At 38.1% G+C, this 17547-nt stretch overlaps 1 protein-coding gene across 6 annotated transcripts in view; it reads left to right on the top strand.

Moving 5' to 3' along the window:
* VTA1 (vesicle trafficking 1) overlaps nucleotides 1-17547 on the top strand; it is a 66023-nt gene that overhangs the window by 19072 nt on the left and 29404 nt on the right. For 4 of the 6 annotated variants that reach the window (XM_081530957.1, XM_081530960.1, XM_081530958.1 and 1 more), the window contains exons 2-4: nucleotides 4044-4138; nucleotides 6958-7085; nucleotides 7745-7820. In XM_081530957.1, coding sequence (XP_081387083.1) covers nucleotides 4044-4138; nucleotides 6958-7085; nucleotides 7745-7820 — 299 coding nt within the window. Of the gene's footprint in view, nucleotides 1-3366; nucleotides 3592-4043; nucleotides 4139-6957; nucleotides 7086-7744; nucleotides 7821-17547 lie in introns of those variants that run through there. The other 2 variants (XM_081530959.1, XM_081530962.1) reach the window with 2 other exon arrangements.

Below are 17547 nucleotides of genomic sequence, written 5' to 3' on the forward strand. Positions count from 1 at the left end.
AAAATCTGAGAACTACCTAGTTGTGCTTTAGTTCAAATGTTGTGCCCATACTGTGGAGCCCTGTAGGGCTAGGCAAATCTTCAGGGCATATTGTTGAAACTAAGAGGGAAATTACAGGCAATATGTGTACACACCGGTGGTAATAATTACCACCGAACTTCACAGCTCTCATCACTGAGAAAGCTGTTTAGAGTTGTGGTTTCAGAGAGGTTTTTAACTTCAGCCTTATCTCTAATATTTTTATTATTTTTTTCAAGAGATGGTATTATTGTAGCCACACGTTCCAGGAAACAAACTCAGAAGGACAGTGCAGATAGTGGAGTGCAGTTTATTACATCGGCAGGCCCAAGGCAGAGTTTCCTCTTAGCCAAGGACCCTGACCAGTTTTTGTGAAAACCTTATATACCCTAAGTTTACGTGCTCAAACCCACCTCCCCAAATTCTCTGAACAAAGGAAAAGAAAGATACAATCAAAGTTAACCCATGATTCGTATGCCTTAAACCTGTGATTCATATGCCTTAAGCCTAGGTAGTTAACAGTGGACAATTATCAATAAACCTGCATCTGGTCCCATCACTTCATGGGAAATAGATGGGAAAACAGTGTCAGACTTTATTTTTTGGGGCTCCAAAATCACTGCTGATGGTGATTTCAGCCAAGAAATTAAAAGACGCTTACTCCTTGGAAGGAAGGTTATGGCCAACCTAGATAGCATATTTAAAAGCAGAGACATTACTTTGCCAACAAAAGTCCGTCTAGTCAAGGCTGTGGATTTTCCAGTGGTCATGTATGGATGTGAGAGTTGGACAGTGAAGAAAGCTGAGCGCCGCAGAATTGATGCATTTGAACTGTGGTGTTGGAGAAGACTCTAGAGAGTCCCTTGGACTGCAAGAAGATCCAATCAATCCATCCTAAAGGAGATCAGTCCTGGGGGGGGTGTTCATTGGAAGGACTGATGTTGAAGCTGAAACTCCAATACTTTGGCCACCTCATGCGAAGAGTTGACTCATTGGAAAAGACCCTAATGCTGGGTAGGATTGGGGGCAGGAGGAGAAGGGGACGACAGAGGATGAGATGGTTGGATGGCATCACTGACTCGATGGACATGGGTTTGGGTGGACTCCGGGAGTTGGTGATAGACAGAGAGGCCTGGCGTGCTGCAATTCATGGGGTTGCAAAGAGTCGGACACGACTGAGCGACTCAACTGAACTGAGCTGAACATACCCCAATAAGCATAATAGAATTTATGATTCTATTCAGTTACACAGATAATTAGGGTATTCTTTTAGGCGACGGAGAGTCTAGGTACGAGCCCTGTGGTTCTTCCATCTGGGGGTCTGGTTTTCCAGTTGGTATGTCGTTTCCATAGATACTGTGCATATAGCTCAAAGTCCACAGTCTGGCCCAAGATGGAGTCCTGCTTTCGAGATGGAGCCTGTTCTGTCTGTTTCCTCCTTCATTCCCCCCTCTTGATGCTCTTATCACTCATAGGGATATATTGCACGCTGGCTCTCTGACCGCCAGTTTGGGAGAACGACACCAACCTTTGGGTTACAGAGTTCATAATACATTGTAAAATTCAGGGTCCACAAAACAGAACTATCAAGGTAACTATAACAATGGTAAATATAGTTTTCCACCAATCACCCTTCACCCAAGATAGGACCAAAGTCCAGAAAGGAATGTTTTCATTAGACATTGCTTTTAACTGACCTTTCATGTCATCTAGGGTGGCTGATATATTGCCAGATAAATCAGGAATATATACACAACATTTGACTTTAATTATAGCACAGATCCCTCCTTGTGCTGAAACTATGGTTAGTCTCAAGATGATACCAGCAAGTCCTTGTAGCAGCAGTTGATTATAGAGCTTCACCTCTTTTTCTTCTTTAAGATGATCTTGGTTTCACGGGGATCAGTGGGGTCCTTTTGTGTAGTCCACTCAGCGTCCTCTGGGTCTGCGTGGTATGTTCTCTTCATCCTCATGTGGTGGATCCAGGGAGTGACACCTGCAACTTTAACTGCCGTAGGGGTGGTTAGAACAACAGTATATGGACCCTTCCAATGTGGGGCCAAGGAGTCGTGTTTCCAGTCCTTGACCCACACCTGATGCCCGGGCACAAATTCGTGAATCTGTTCCCCAAGGGGGAACGGCACCCTTTCTTGTACAAACTTAGTTACCTGATTTATTACCTTACCCAGTTGTTCCATCTGCTGTGAAATCCCATCTCCCCTTACCTGAGGCAAATTTGTTAACACCTGTTTTATTATGGGAGGGGGCCTCCCATACACAATTTCTTACAGAGAATAGCCATGGGACTGTGGGGTCATCCTGAGTCTGAGCAGAGTCGTCGGCCAAGACTGTTTCTCCCTTAATTTTTAAAGTCCGTTCTGCCTTGGTGGGCTTGATCAGGTGCGGATGAAAACATAGATGGGTTAAATATCCCATGTCCCAGGCCGTCTACGGAAAAGCCAATGCATACTCACCTATATATTCCCCTCCTTCTAGCCTGACAATTCCGAGGGGGTCAATATTTTCACAGCAGATGGGACATCTCCTTGGGGAGGGCAGAATACGAGCACACAAAGACCAAGTTTCTTCTCCTAACAATCTCCTGGCGATTGCTTGGTAATAATTTCCCCCAAGACGACGTGGACAGCACCTCCTAAATGACATTCACAAATTTCCTTACTAAGCCCTAACACGCTCATCAACCTGTGTACCAAGCAGTCGCTGCCACCTGCCTATTCCAGGCTCCTATGGGTCCGTGCCCCTTCTAGTCCCTCTCGGGGTGATCAGGCCCCCTCTTCCACCCTGACAGGTGGTTTCCGCTTCACCTGAGCGCTCAGTTCCCCTGCTACCGTCCACCACTTGCTAACATGAAAGGTCCAAGCATTGAGAAGCAGAATTGCTCCAGAAGGGCAAGGCACCTTCCCCCCTCCCTCTAGAAGATTCGAGTCGCAAGGGCTCGGAGTAATCCCAAATGGGACTTGTCTCCTCAAAGTGAGGAGTTTCCCGGCCAATGCACCAAATGTTGTAGCCACGCGTTCCGGGAAACAAACTCACTCAGAAGGACAATGCAGATAGTGGAGTGCAGTTTATTACACCAGCAGGCCCAAGGCAGAGTCTCCTCTTAGCCAAGGACCCCTACCAGTTTTTGTGAAAACCTTATATACCCTAAGTTTACGTGCTCAAACCCACCTCCCCAAATTCTCTGAAACTAGTCTGAACAAAGGAAAAGAAAGATACAGTGAAAGTTAACCTGTGATTCCTATGCCTTAAACCCTTGATTCGTATGCCTTAAGCCTAGGTAATTAACTGGACAATTATCAATAAACCTGTGGTCATACCCCAGTAAGCATAATAGAATGTATGATTCTATTCGGTTACACAGATAATTAGGGTATTCTTTTAGGCGAGGGAGAGTCTAGGTACGAGCCCTGGGGCTCTTCCATCCTGGGGTCTGGTTTTCCAGTTGGTATGTCGTTTCCATAGATACTGTGCATATAGCTCAAAGTCCACAGTCTGGCCCAAGATGGAGTCCTGCTTTCGAGATGGAGCCTGTTCTGTCTGTTTCCTCCTTCAGTATGTTTATTTTTACATGTATACATAAAAATGACCAAAACAATTCTCCCCATTAACTTCAGCTCAACTGGCATTTCCCCTCTCCCAACACATATTGTGTATTTTATCAGTTATCACGTATCTGGCCCTTGGCAAGTGCTTCTATACACAAGGTTGTTTTTCTGAGTGCCCTCACTTACCTACTTAATTTAAATTGCAGGTCCTTTTGACAGCCTCAGACTGGTCCTTTTATTTTAAATATAATGTCAAAAGAGAAGGCCCTCCTTCATAGAAATTTGTTATCATCGTCATGAATCTTGTATTCTTTGGATAATGTTTTTGTGTTTTTTATATTTGTGAATCAAAGTTTTATTTCTAAATTCACTTAAATTTTAAAGTATTTATTAGAGACAAAACATATTTTAAACATTCAGTCCTGGGAATTATCCATATAATTGTATTTTTCTTTATAGGTCGATTGTATGCAATGCAAACTGGAATGAAGATTGATAGTAAAACTCCTGAATGTCGTAAATTTCTATCAAGGCTAATGGATCAGCTAGAAGCTGTAAGTTGAACACTGAACATTTTTCTGATTAATGTTTATAATGCCATTTTATTTCATTTGTGTATGTATGTGTTATTGAAGCTCTTACTGTTGGCGGCAATCAGCAGTGTCATTATAGCTGAGGAAAAATTAGACAATTTTGTTTTACATTTACATTATACTGCTTAAGAAGTTGTAAGTAAAAAAGTTGGTTTCAGTGTCTTTGCTTATACATTATTTCTTGTTCCAGGTTATTGTAGATGACTTTTGAATCATTCTTTCATAAGTAACAAATCATTTCTAACCTTCCTTTGTGCACTCCCATGGATGATTGATTTAGAAATTCTTAAATAGCTCTTATAATAATGAAATGGGGGACCTCCCTGGCAGTCAAGTGGTCAAGACTCTGCGCTTCTACTGCATGGGGGTGGATTTGATCCCTGGTGAGGGAACTGAGATCCCACAGCAAAAAAAAGAAAAGAAATGAGCTATTTATTTAGTGAAAAAGACAATGAGGGAAGTTTCCTGTTGTCTCTTCCTCCCACTGTTAGTCCTATGACAGGATATTTTTATGATCCAAGCATTCTCTGCTAGCAGAAATGTGATAGGTGACTAATGAATCATCTTGAACTATGATGTAACATCACAGATTGTGTAGAAGCACCAATCCAGGGAAAACTGAATGGATTTGATTGGGTATCAATATATCAGGAAGGCAATGCTAAACTATAGTAACCTCACTTAGTAATAGGGGCTCCACCCTGTGCCTCCCATTTTCTTTTTTAACAGTGTCAATTATTATTTCATCTCCTCCCTGGTTTGGGAAGATCCCCTGGAGGAGGGCATGGCAACCCACTCCAGTATTCTTGCCTGGAGAATCTCATTATTCCATCTCCTCCCTGGTTTGGGAAGATTCCCTGGAGGAGGGCATAGCAACCCACTCCAGTATTCTTGCCTGGAGAATCCCTCGGACAGGGGAGCCTGGCAGGCTACAATCCATGGGGTCACAAAGAGTCAGACACGACTGAGTGACTAACAAGAGAATTACAAACCTAAATATTTATTTGACCAGTTGCATTATTTTGTTTAGAGAAACAAAACTTAAACATATTAAAAATCAAAACACTTATACCAGTCAGTCCAGAGCCTTTTATAAATGTTGAAAGTTATTCAGATCAAAGTCTTAGTTGTATGAAGCAGCCATGGATAAGAGTGTTCTCTCTAACCTCGTATGGGTGTCTGACCTTGTGAGCCAGAACCCTGTCATCTTCTGCTATTATCCACCCAAGGTAGACCTGGCGGCACCACCAATGACCACTCAGCTGCCCTTGGAACCTGTCTGGCCTTCTGCTTCTAACGCTGCTTCTGTGAATGCAGGAAAAGTTTGAGTACTCTTTTGGAGAGTGAGGTTAGGAGGTGGACGAAAGAATGTATCTGACAGGTAGCAACACTTTGTAAAATACCATCTCTTACAGACATTAATAGAGAATAAACCTCTATTAATTTTACAGCTTAACAATAATAGGTGAAATAACAATAGCTTATGGATAAGACAAAACTTAAATGGTTCTTTTAATACACAAAATGTAAAATCACATTTATAAAGGGACTTACCAGGAATTTTTTATTATCTACATTGAATAACAAGGAAGTTTATTCCATGGTGAGAACGTATCTGCTTGTTATAATGTTTATATTTATAGTTGGTACACTTCAGGTATATTATGTTTTTACTGCCAGATATTTTATGTTGAGGGTGAGATTAAATGGCATACTCCCACTAAATTTTTCTAGAAATAAATTGCCCTTCCAATTAAATTATTTCACAGTGTGGATACAGTAAACTAGTGTTACATATGGGACTTTTTTTTTTCTGTTTTTGTTCTGGATAAGGATGCCCAGATGTCCTTAAATTCCAATATTCAGCCTCTTCTGGGCCTTATTTATGAGAATATTTACTTTGCTGATTTTATGAAAAATTCTGTGGCTTTTTCTAAATTTAATTTCTTTACTTTATAATGTTCTTTGAAAACAATTTTTAAACAGTAGTGTGATACTCAGATCTAATATTCTGGAAGGTCATTTTATTCCAATATGACAGTCTCAGTAAAATGTAGGAATTTAATTTGTTGTTTTTAAAATAATTTAAGTTTTTCTGTGTGTAAGGAAGGGATGTACTGACTGAAAATTTACATGAGTGTAAATTGTGTAAATTTGAGGTGTATATTTGGCTAAATTTAACAGTGTGCTCTGAGAGATACTTTTTAGGATATAATGATCCTTCTCATTGTATTTTTCTATATTTGATAGGAGATACTGAAATAGGAGTAAATTAAAAATTTAAATTATATGATTAGGAAAGAATTTCTTAACTCCATTTTTCTTAGTAATTTGAAATATTTGTCTGATGCTTTACATAGATAGTTGGGCATGTTATCTTTTTTTTGCTCTTTATTATTTTGATATTTGGGCTTCCCAGGTGGCTCAATGGTAAAGAATCCACCTGCCAATGCAGGAGACACAGGAGATGCAGGTTTGAACCCTTGGTCAGGAAGATCCCCTGGAGGAGGAAATAGCAACCCACTCCAGGATTCTTGCCTGGAGAATCCCACGGATAGAGGAGCCTGATGGGCTGTAGTCCATAGGATAGCAAAGAGATGAACACAACTGACCATGCTTGCACATGTTTTAATATTTAGAACTAAATTATACTTTCAGGTATCATGAGTATCTTTCTTCAAATTTTTGTAAACATTGGATTTGATTATTAGGATTTTTTGTACTTGGTACACACTTCTCTGAGTCCAGAATCATAAGTTCTATATTTCATTTCATTTTAGCTTAAGAAACAGTTGGGTGATAATGAAGCTATTACTCAAGAAATAGTTGGTTCTGCACATTTGGAGAATTATGCTTTGAAAATGTTTTTGTATGCAGATAATGAAGATCGTGCTGGGAGATTTCACAAGTAAGTAAAGGAAGATCAGATAAAAATGACAAGTTTTGTTACTGTACCAGAATTCATCCAGTTTTTTTCTTAATAAGTTTCAGGCTTCCTGATTAATGATTTAGATGGTTTTTTTTTTTTTTGAATCTTAGAATAAGTCTGGTTTACAACAGTGATCCTAACTTTTTAGCTAACGTGGCTGAAAGACAGGTACCCAGAGCAGATTCATTTTCTCAGTAAATACACTCTAACTAGCCATTCTTTAGCAGTTAATAAAATCTGAGTTACTATTAGCCAAAACATCCTGGTTCAGTGATACTGATTTTAAAAATTTCCAACCACACCGATTCAAATGATTTGTCCTTATAGTAAAACTTAAATACAAAGAAATACACGTAGCATAATATTGATTCAGATAGTATTTTCACTACATTTTCTAAAATGAAAAGCATATTTTGAAAACCTTGTTGTACCACATATACCTGTAATATGTGTTGTCACGTCCTCCTAGTACAGATTACAGAAGGAGCTCCATTGTGTTCCTAAAATCTGATTTTATTGAAAACATGAACTTCAGAGTGCTTTTTAAAACATTAGAAGTTTTTTTCTTGTAGCTACAAGACTAATTCTGCATCTTACATTTTTCATTTAAATTAGATGAACTCTCTTTTCTCTTCCAGAAACATGATCAAGTCCTTCTATACTGCAAGTCTTTTAATAGATGTCATAACAGTGTTTGGAGAACTCACTGATGAAGTGAGTGTATATTCTTTATTGCCTTATTAGCTAGAGATCAGTATTGTTGCTTTTTATTAGTTTTGTTATTGCATTGTTTATTTAGAGCACTTTAGTCCATCAGAAATGTAGTAAAAGCAAAACGTGCAATTTTAAATTGTCTACTAGCTATATTTTAAAAAGTTAAAAACAAAAGGTGAAGTTATTTTTTAACAATAAATGTTCTTTTTTTGTAGTAGGTTCTTTAAATCCAGCATGTATTTAACACTTTAGTGAGTGCATGGCTACTATATTGGTCTCTGAACCCAAGGTTCATAGTTTATTTTATTGAGTTTTTAAATATTACTGATCCTTGGTGCTGTTAAATTTATTTATTGTTATTTGGTAAATTTTTTAGAACCGTTTTTTTTTTCTCCTATTTTGTTTCTTGGCAGAAATACTATTGTTAGTGATTTGTTTCTGTTGTAAAATGCATATACAACTTGATATTTTACGAGGTACTTCCTATCCATTTTATCAGTTTGTTTTCTCAAAACCACTGTGAAATAAGTTGAGCACATATTCGTTTTATGTATGAGCAATTTGAGGCTAAGTGGTGAACTTATTGCCATTAGTTCAGTGTTGTTTTCACTGTAGTGGCCTTTACCATTCACATGGAAAAATTGTTTTCTGAGAGGAGAGAGATTAATTTAGAAACGAAGAAAAGGGAGTTACAAATGAGACTGATAGAGGAATGTCTTATTAGTGATTTGAAATCTCTGAAAACACTGCTTTTTATGAAAAATGATTTTTTTCAAAATGGTTAGCTGTTCAGAGTAAAGTTCCAAACAAAAAATCTATGAGATAGTTTACATTTTCATAAAACAATATATCAAAACTGTGCAAAATATTCTTTGTTTATATGTAAAATGAAGTGAAGCTCTAGGGTTGATGATCATAAGCTAAGTTTTTGAGTTGACAGAGATGTGCAGTACAGTTCAAAACTGCTAAATGAGGGACACCTTTTACAGAGTGTGACTGTCCCTTTTATTTCAAAGCATCACGCATCCCTGGCCCTCGCCCACAGAGCATTCCTCCATCAGTCAGATGGCTGGAAACCACCAGCAGATATTTCCAAACACCCTCTAGGATATGGGGCAGTGCCCATCGAGGGCCACTTCTGTCAGATTTTCTTAAAATAGAGAAGTGCTGAATATAAGAGAAAACTGAAACTTGGAGTGTGAAAATCAGAGATGCTTCTCACTTACTTATATTTTAAAGGTTCTATAAATCCACTGTTTGGCTCCATTTCTGCTCCCATCTCCTGTTACTATTTATCTAGATTTTTTTTTTTCCTGTTTTACTAGTATGAGTTGTTGTTGTTGTTTAGTTGCTCAGTCATGTCCGACTCTTTTGTGACCTCATGGACACCAGGCTCCTCTGTCCATGGGATTTTTTGGAGAGTACCAGGTAGGTGAAGGAGAAAAAGAGACCTGATTAGAAAAGTAAGTCATAAGCCAGATTAGACAGATGATAAAAAGACTGGCATCTTCAATAAGGGGACTTCTTTGAATAAAGAGCTATACTTTGAGCAAAAGAACTAGTTAATGATTACTGTGGAACTTCATACCAAGTGGGTTGTCTTTGACCTGAGGAATAATAATATGTTTAAACTTAGATTTAAAATTTGTGCAGGTATAGCAACCAAAAATAAATTGCCACAAGACTCTTGGAAGTCAAAAGACAAGAAATATGCAAAATAGAGGTGAAAGTTCAAGTTAGGAGAGTAGACAAACTCTCGGGTTAAGAAAATAGTTTTGAAAGAGAATATGGTTAGATAAACGTCCTGATAAACATCTACATATAAAAGGCTAGAGGAAGAAATGAATAAAGAAACACAATTAGAGAAGAGGATGGAAATGTCAGATGTCAGAAGAGAACGTCATAACGAGGCAAAGTAGCAGATCAGTTTGCCAGATACTTCTGAGTGTCTCTTCCTTCTGAGAGGCGTCTCCTACGTCTTACTTGGAGGAACTGCTTTTGCCCACATGTCTCAGAAGCAGGCACACAGTTCCATGAAGTTATAACTGCCAGCAGTGGGGCACCCAGACAATAGGTAAAGTAACAGATACAGGAAAAAGAACAAAGTGTTCACAAATCTTAAGTGAGTAATGGATATTTTGTTTTGTTTTGTTTTTGTTTTACTTAAGGGACATATAAATATCTCTATTTAGCATGTAATTCATCTGTATTTCAAAAGAAAAAAGAATGTAAGTTTACATTTAGTTACTAGAGCCAGACATCCTGGAATGCAGGGTCAAGTGGGCCTTGGGAAGCATCACTACAAACAAAGCTAGTGAAGGTGATGGAATTCCAGTTGAGCTCTTTCAAATCCTAAAAGATGATGCTGTGAAAGTGCTGCACTCAATATGCCAGCAAATATGGAAAACTCAGCAGTGGCCACAGGACTGGAAAAGGTCAGTTTTCATTCCAATCTCAAAGAAAGGCAATGCCAAAGAATGCTCAAACTACTGCACAATTGCACTCATCTCACATGCTAGTAAGGTAATGCTCAAAATTCTCCATGCCAGGCTTCAACAGTATATGAACTGTGAACTTCCAGATGTTCAAGCTGGATTTAGAAAAGGCAGAGGAACCAGGGATCAAATTGCCAACATCCACTGGATCATCAAAAAAGCAAGGGAGTTCCAGAAAAACATTTACTTCTGCTTTATTGACTATGCCAACTCCTTTGACTGTGTGGATCACAACAAACTGTGGAAAATTCTTCAAGAGATTGGAATACCAGATCACCTTAGCTGCCTCCTGAGAAATCTGTATGCAGGTCAAGAAGCAACAGTTAGAACTAGACATGGAACAACAGACTGGTTCCAAATTGGGAAAGGAGTACATCAAGGCTGTATATTGTCACCTTGCTTATTTAACTTATATGCAGAGTACATCATGAGAAATGCTGGGCTGGGTGAAGCATAAGCTGGAATCAAGATTGCTGGGAGAAATATCAATAACCTCAGATATGCAGATGACACAACCCTAATGGCAGAAAATGAAGAACTAAAGAGCCTCTTGATGAAAGTGAAAGAGGAGAGTGAAAAAGTTGGCTTAAAACTCAACATGCAGAAAACTAAGATATGGCATCCAGTCCCATCACTTCATGGCAAATAGATGGGGAAACAATAGAAACAGTAACAGACTTTTTGGGGGGGTGAGGGAGGGCTCCAGAATCACTGCAGAATCACTGCAGATGGTGACTGCAGCCATGAAATTAAGAGGCTTACTCCTTGGAAGAAAAGTTGTGACCAACCTAGACAGCATAGTAAAAAGTGGAGACGTTCCTTTGCCAACAAAGATCCATCTAGTAAAAGCTATGGTTTTTCCAGTAGTCATGTATGGATGTGAGAGTTGGACTCTATAAAGAAAGCTGAGTACCGAAGAACTGATGCTTTTGAACTGTGATTTTGGAGAAGACTCTTGACATTCCCTTGGACAGCAAGGAGATCCACCCAGTCCATCCTAAAGGAAATCAGTCCTGAATATTCATTGGAAGGACTGATGCTGAAGCTGAAACTCGAATACTTTGGCCACCTAATGTGAAGAACTGACTCAACTGAACAGACCCTGATGTTGGGAAAGATTGAAGGCAGGAGGAGAAGGGGACGATAGAGGATGAGATGGTTGGATGACATCACCAATTCAAATTTGAACAAGCTCCGGGAGTCAGTGATAGACAGGGAAGCCTCGTGTACTACAGTCCATGGGGTCGCAAAGAGTCAGACATGACTGAGTGACTGAACTGAAGAACCCTTAACATGGAACAGCTTCCTTAGTTATTTGAACATAGTAGGTAAAGCCAGGACTACCTAACAGGACAAATGATAGGACTTCAAGAGGAGTTGGGGGAGATTTGATTAGATACTGAGGATACTAAAGAATATATATAGTATAAGCATGAAAGGGACATTTTCCCGAAGTGTTTACACTATTTTCTTTCCCTATCTCATCACCTAACCTGCTACATAATTTTTTTGCCTTGCATATGCACTAAGGTAGGAAATCAACATCTGTTTTGGTGGTTAAAGGATCAAGAAATCAAGAGGGATCTGAAATAGTATGGAGAAAATTAGGCATTGTAGGGACGGCGTGGAAAGGAAGTCCCTGAAGCTACTTTATTGGGCTGAGATTTATTCTTTGGGTCTTCATGTGAATCCTGCATTTTAAATTAGAAAAGGAATGTACACACAATTAATGTGTAGTATATAAGTAGGTAGTTTTCACTGCCATACATATGTTTGTTACAGCATGCAAAATTTGTGTATCCAGTGGAAGTTGTATATATCAAAAATTATAATTTGTTTGGCATATAGTACTGACATTTCTCATGTCCATTATTACATAGCAATCTTATCCTTACATGACTAGTGAATGGGTTTTTGGCCATGATTGAAGGTTGGCTAAATAAAGGCAACCAACAAGGAAAGTAAAATACTGGCAAGATTGTCCATGCGTCAATAACATAATCCCCCAGCCAACCAGTTTGATCAGCCTAGTTTCAAATTCTATTTTCTCTTACTTTTAATGTTGTTTTGTTCCATCATTTTCCATTCCTAGAAATGGCATCTCTATCATTATCACTGAGGAAATAACTTTTTCAAAATCATGATTTAAAGTGTTATAATTTTAAACAGTGCTCCACTTTAGCAGCTGCTACCAAAACAGATAAATAAGGTAGTCATCAGCGATAACTCTCTGTTGTAGGTTCTCATTGTTGTCGGAAGAAATCTAAGGTTTGTATTTATTAACTTATGATTTAAGCCCTTGATGCCTAAATCAAGATGGAACTATTGGAACATTTCTTATTTCAGAATAACTGTTAATCACATGAGATGTTTTAAAAACTGGGTATAACTGGTTACTCATAACAGTTATAACTCATTCCCTTCTTTCAACTTTCACTTCAGTTCATTCTGTACTTTAAAACACTAGCAGAGACAAAGACAGGAAACAGGAAGGTGGGAAAAGAATGAGTTTAAGGATTTCAGGTAGGCAGATTTTTTTTTTTAAATATATACTCCTGTAGGTAGATTTCAGAATTTGCTGTATCTTATTTGTTCATTTATAAAGTAAATGTAGTGGTTATTCACTGTATACTATCCCATAGTTTTTTGATAAAACTGAAACTCTTCAAAAAGATTTGTTTCTCTTGCTTCTCAAAGAATGCTATTCGAGAAACATTATGTTATAGTTTTTATTTGTATATTTTAAAATAACCTTTTAATTTTGTCATCTTTATAATCAAGATAATGATTTAATTATCATTAAATTTTTAATGCTATCTTTAATCATTTTAATTATATTTTTTTAAGTTTAAAAAATAGTATTTTCTTTTTATCAGGTCTGAAAATTTTTAAAAGAACAGAAAGGTAGTTGTTAGAGCCATTCTGTTGCAGACTGATTGTTTTGTAAAATACAAGTAATGATTATCTAGAAAAATAACAGTTTAAGAAGACATATAAAATACAAGCCAGGTTTGTTTTGTCTGCTAAATGCTCTTAATTTTTGTACTATCTTGTCACAAAACTGGTAAACAGTTTGCAAGCCAGCCCTGGTTCTTGGACCATATTTTGATTGGCGTTAATATATACTCCTCTATTGGAGCTCCCAGAGAATCCTGTTTATATCTCAATCTGGAACTCTCTCTACTTAAAAAACAGATGCAACATAACTGGAATGATCATGTACATGAATAGCTGGCTTCAAAGGAGATGGTCTGTTTAAGGTATTCATTTGCACTGTAAAGTTTGTAATTAAGCAACATCTTATTGCTAGCCTGGAAAACCATGGTAGATCAGGAGAAATGCATCTCCTTACAAAACTCTGTGTTTTTCTTTTTTTGTTTTCTTGGCTGTGTTGGGTCTTCATTGCTGCATGCAGGCTTTCTCTACTTGGGGTGAGGTAGGGTTACTCTTCATTGCCATGCTGGGCTTCTCATGGCAGAGCCTTCTTGTCTTGTTGCATAGCATGGGCTCTAGGCGCTTGGGCTCAGTAGTTGTGGTACAGGGGCTTAGTTGACCTGTGACATATAGATCTTCATGTGACAGATCTTTGTAGCATATGACAGACTTTATTTTGGGGGGCTCCAAAATCACTGCAGATGGTGACTGCAGCCATGAAATTAAAAGACACTTACTCCTTGGAAGAAAAGTTATGACCAACCTAGACAGCATATTAAAAAGCAGAGATGTTCCTTTGCCAAAAAGGTCCATTTAGTTAAAGCTATGGTTCTTCCAGTAGTCATGTATGGATGTGAGAGTTGGACTATAAAGAAAGCTGAGCACTGAAGAACTGATGCTTTTGAACTGTGGTGTTGGAGAAGACTCTTGAGAGCCCCTTCAACTGCAAGGAGATCCAGCCCGTGCATCCTAAAGGAGATCAGTCCTGAATATTCATTGGAAGGACTGATGCTGAAGCTCCAATACTTTGGCTACCTGATGCAAAGAACTGAGTCATTTGAAAAATCCCTGATGCTGGAAAAGATTGAAGGCAAGAGGAGATGGGGACGACAGAGGATGAGATGGTTGGATGGCATAACTGACTCAGTGGACATGAGTTTGAGTAGACTTCTGGAGTTGGTGATGGACAGAGAGGACTGGTGTGCTGCAGTCCATGAGGTCGCAAAGAGTTGGACACGACTGAGCGACTGAACTGATGCTGAATTAATATGGGTCTTCCCAGGCCAAGGATCAAACCTGTGTCCCCTGCATTGGCAGGCAGATTCTTCATCACTGGACCACCAGGGAAGTCCCCAAGTCATGTGTTTTGTGCATATACCATACCTTAAGTTTTCATGCTCTCACTGTACACTGAAAGTCTCATTCTTAGTAATTATAATAATAAATAGATATATGAGGGTAGTATTGTCTCTCTTACTAGAGTAGAAATTTCTCTTTTATTCACCTCTGCATAATAATTGCCAAGAACAGTGGCTTGTATCTGCTCTTCAACTAACTGTAAGTGAATGGAGTAGTTTTGCATGCAGTGTTAGTATAATGTGGTTAAGAGTACTGCAGGCATTGACCTCAAAATTCCATATGCCACTTTGTAACTGTGTGACTTTGAATAATTTATTTGAGTTATGTAAACCTGTTCCCACATCTGTAAGATGAAGAAAAGTATAATGCCTGCTTCATGAAGGTGTCCTGGATTTTAAATGAGAAAATTCATGTAAAGCCTTTAACAAAGTACCTAGCATATAGAAAATGCTCAACAAACGTTAGTTTTTGGTTTTCTTAGTTGGTGGATAATGTTCTAGTGTCCTATATTTAGAAAGGATTTCCTTATCTATTCAATCTTATATATTAAGGTATATTTATTCAGAAGTAAGCATTATGTATTATTACTTTATATTTGGAGGTCCAATAATTTGAGTTGGACCTGTACACTTTGGAAGTATACGGTTGGAGTTCCAAAACAGAGTAGAAAGAAAGTGTTGAAGAAATAATGGCCATAAGACTTTCTAAACTGAGTGAAAAAATAGTTATGGATCCAAGAAGCTCAGTGAATCTCTACTAAAATAAACACAAAGAAACCATACCCAAGAGCATCATGGTCCAACCAGTAAAGATCAGTGATGGAATAAAGAAATCTTGAAGGAGCAGTCTTGGGAAACAACACATTATATACAAGGTAACAGTGCTTTGAAAGATGGTTGATTTCTCTTTTTTTTTTTTAAGCATTCTGGCAAGAAGATAATGAAATTGGCATATTTAAAGTGCTAAATATACTTTCGCCACGTGATGCAAAGAACTAACTCATTGGAAAAGACCTTGATGCTGGGAAAGATTGAAGGCAGGAGGAGAAGGGGACGACAGAGGATGAGATGGTTGGATGGCATCACCGACTCGATGGACATGAGCTTGAGTAAGCTCCGAGAGTTGGTGATGGACAGGAAGCCTGGTGTGCTGCAGTCCATGGGGTCGCAAAGAGTCAGACATGACTGAGAGACTGAACTGAACTGAAAGTACTGAAAGAGAAACAAATGAGCAAAAAAACCTGACAACTCAGAATTCTATGTAGAGCAAAGCAAATAAGATTCAGTTCAGTTCAGTTCAGTCGCTCAGTCGTGTCCGACTCTTTGCGACCCCATGAATCACAGCACGCCAGGCCTCCCTGTCCATCACCAACTCCCGGAGTTTACCCAAACCCATGTCCATCCAGTTGGTGATGCCATCCAACCATCTCATCCTCTGTCGTCCCCTTCTCCTCCTGCCCCCAATCCTTCCCAGCATTAGGGTCTTTTCCAATGAGTCAACTCTTCGCATGAGGTGACCAAAGTATTGGAGTTTCAGCTTCAACATCAGTCCTTCCAATGAACACCCAGGACTGATCTCCTTTAGGATGGACTGCGTGGATCTCCTTGCAGTCCAAGGGACTCTCAAGAGTCTTCTCCAACACCGCAGTTCAAAAGCATCAATTCTTTGGCGCTCAGCTTTCTTCACCGTTCAACTCTCACATCCAGACATGACCACTGGAAAAACCATAGCCTTGACTAGACAGACCTTTGTTGGCAAAGTAATGTCTCTGCTTTTAAATATGCTATCTAGGTTGGTCATAACCTTCCTTCCAAGGAGTAAGCGTCTTTTAATTTCATGGCTGCAATCACCATCAGCAGTGATTTGGGAGCCCAAAAAAATAAAGTCTGACACTGTTTCCACTGTTTCCCCATCTAATACCTTCAAATAATGAAGGTAAAATAAAAGGCATTTTTAAATCAATTAATTCATGACTAGAAGTTCTGCAATAAAGAACTAAAGAACAGCAGAAAGGAAGCTTTTCAGGATGAAAGAAAATGATTCTAGATGACAACTTGAATTTATAGGAAGGGATAAAGTATGGTGTATAATATTGATACATTTAAAGCTATATATTTTTTCTTCATTTCTTTAAATAAATATATGCCTGTTTAAGTAAAAGTTATTGTAACTATACATATATATATTTGGTAAACCCAAAAGAGAGCAAAGAAAGGGAATAGAGAGAAACAGGAATAGGTAGGACTAATATAAAACAAATGGCAAATTTCAAGCCTACATACAGCTGTATGAGTACATACTATAAATGTAAATGGAATAACACTCCAAATTAAAAGTAGAGATTTACAAAAGAGCAAGCTTTAACTTTATACTATTTATAAGAGACATCCTTATTTTGAAAATGAAACGATGAAAAAATAATGTAAATATACTAAGGTAGAAAGATTGGAAGTGGTCACATTATATTAGATAAGGTAAATTTTAAGGTGTTTTACCAGAGGTAAAATGGGACATTTTGTTCAGCAGTTATTACACTTCATTAAGAAGATACCAGTTATAAATGTCTATGTATCTAGTAAGATTTTAAAGCTTTACGAAAAAAAAAGTGATAGAAATAAAGAAAATATATAAAAAATTATAATTATAGTTGGAGATTTTAGCATGCTCCTCTCAGTCATTGGTGGATAAATAGTTTTAAAACAGTAAGATTAACTAAAATGAATAAAGACTGGCCACATCTCAATATTGGCTAGAATGTGCAAACAAGAGCTTTCATACATTGCTTGGTGAAAATGTTAGATGTAATAGCCACTTTGGGAAAAGATTTGGCTGATTTTTATAAAGTTAAATATCCACCTACCTTTTATCCAGCCATTCCTTGGTGTTTATCCAAGAGAAATGAAAACATGTCCAGAAAAGCCTTGTTCAAGAGTGCTCAT

This window comes from Giraffa tippelskirchi, chromosome 9 (genome assembly GCF_054371585.1).
Source record: "Giraffa tippelskirchi isolate mGirTip1 chromosome 9, T2T-mGirTip1v1.2.pri, whole genome shotgun sequence".
NCBI classification, from domain to species: Eukaryota; Metazoa; Chordata; class Mammalia; order Artiodactyla; family Giraffidae; genus Giraffa; species Giraffa tippelskirchi.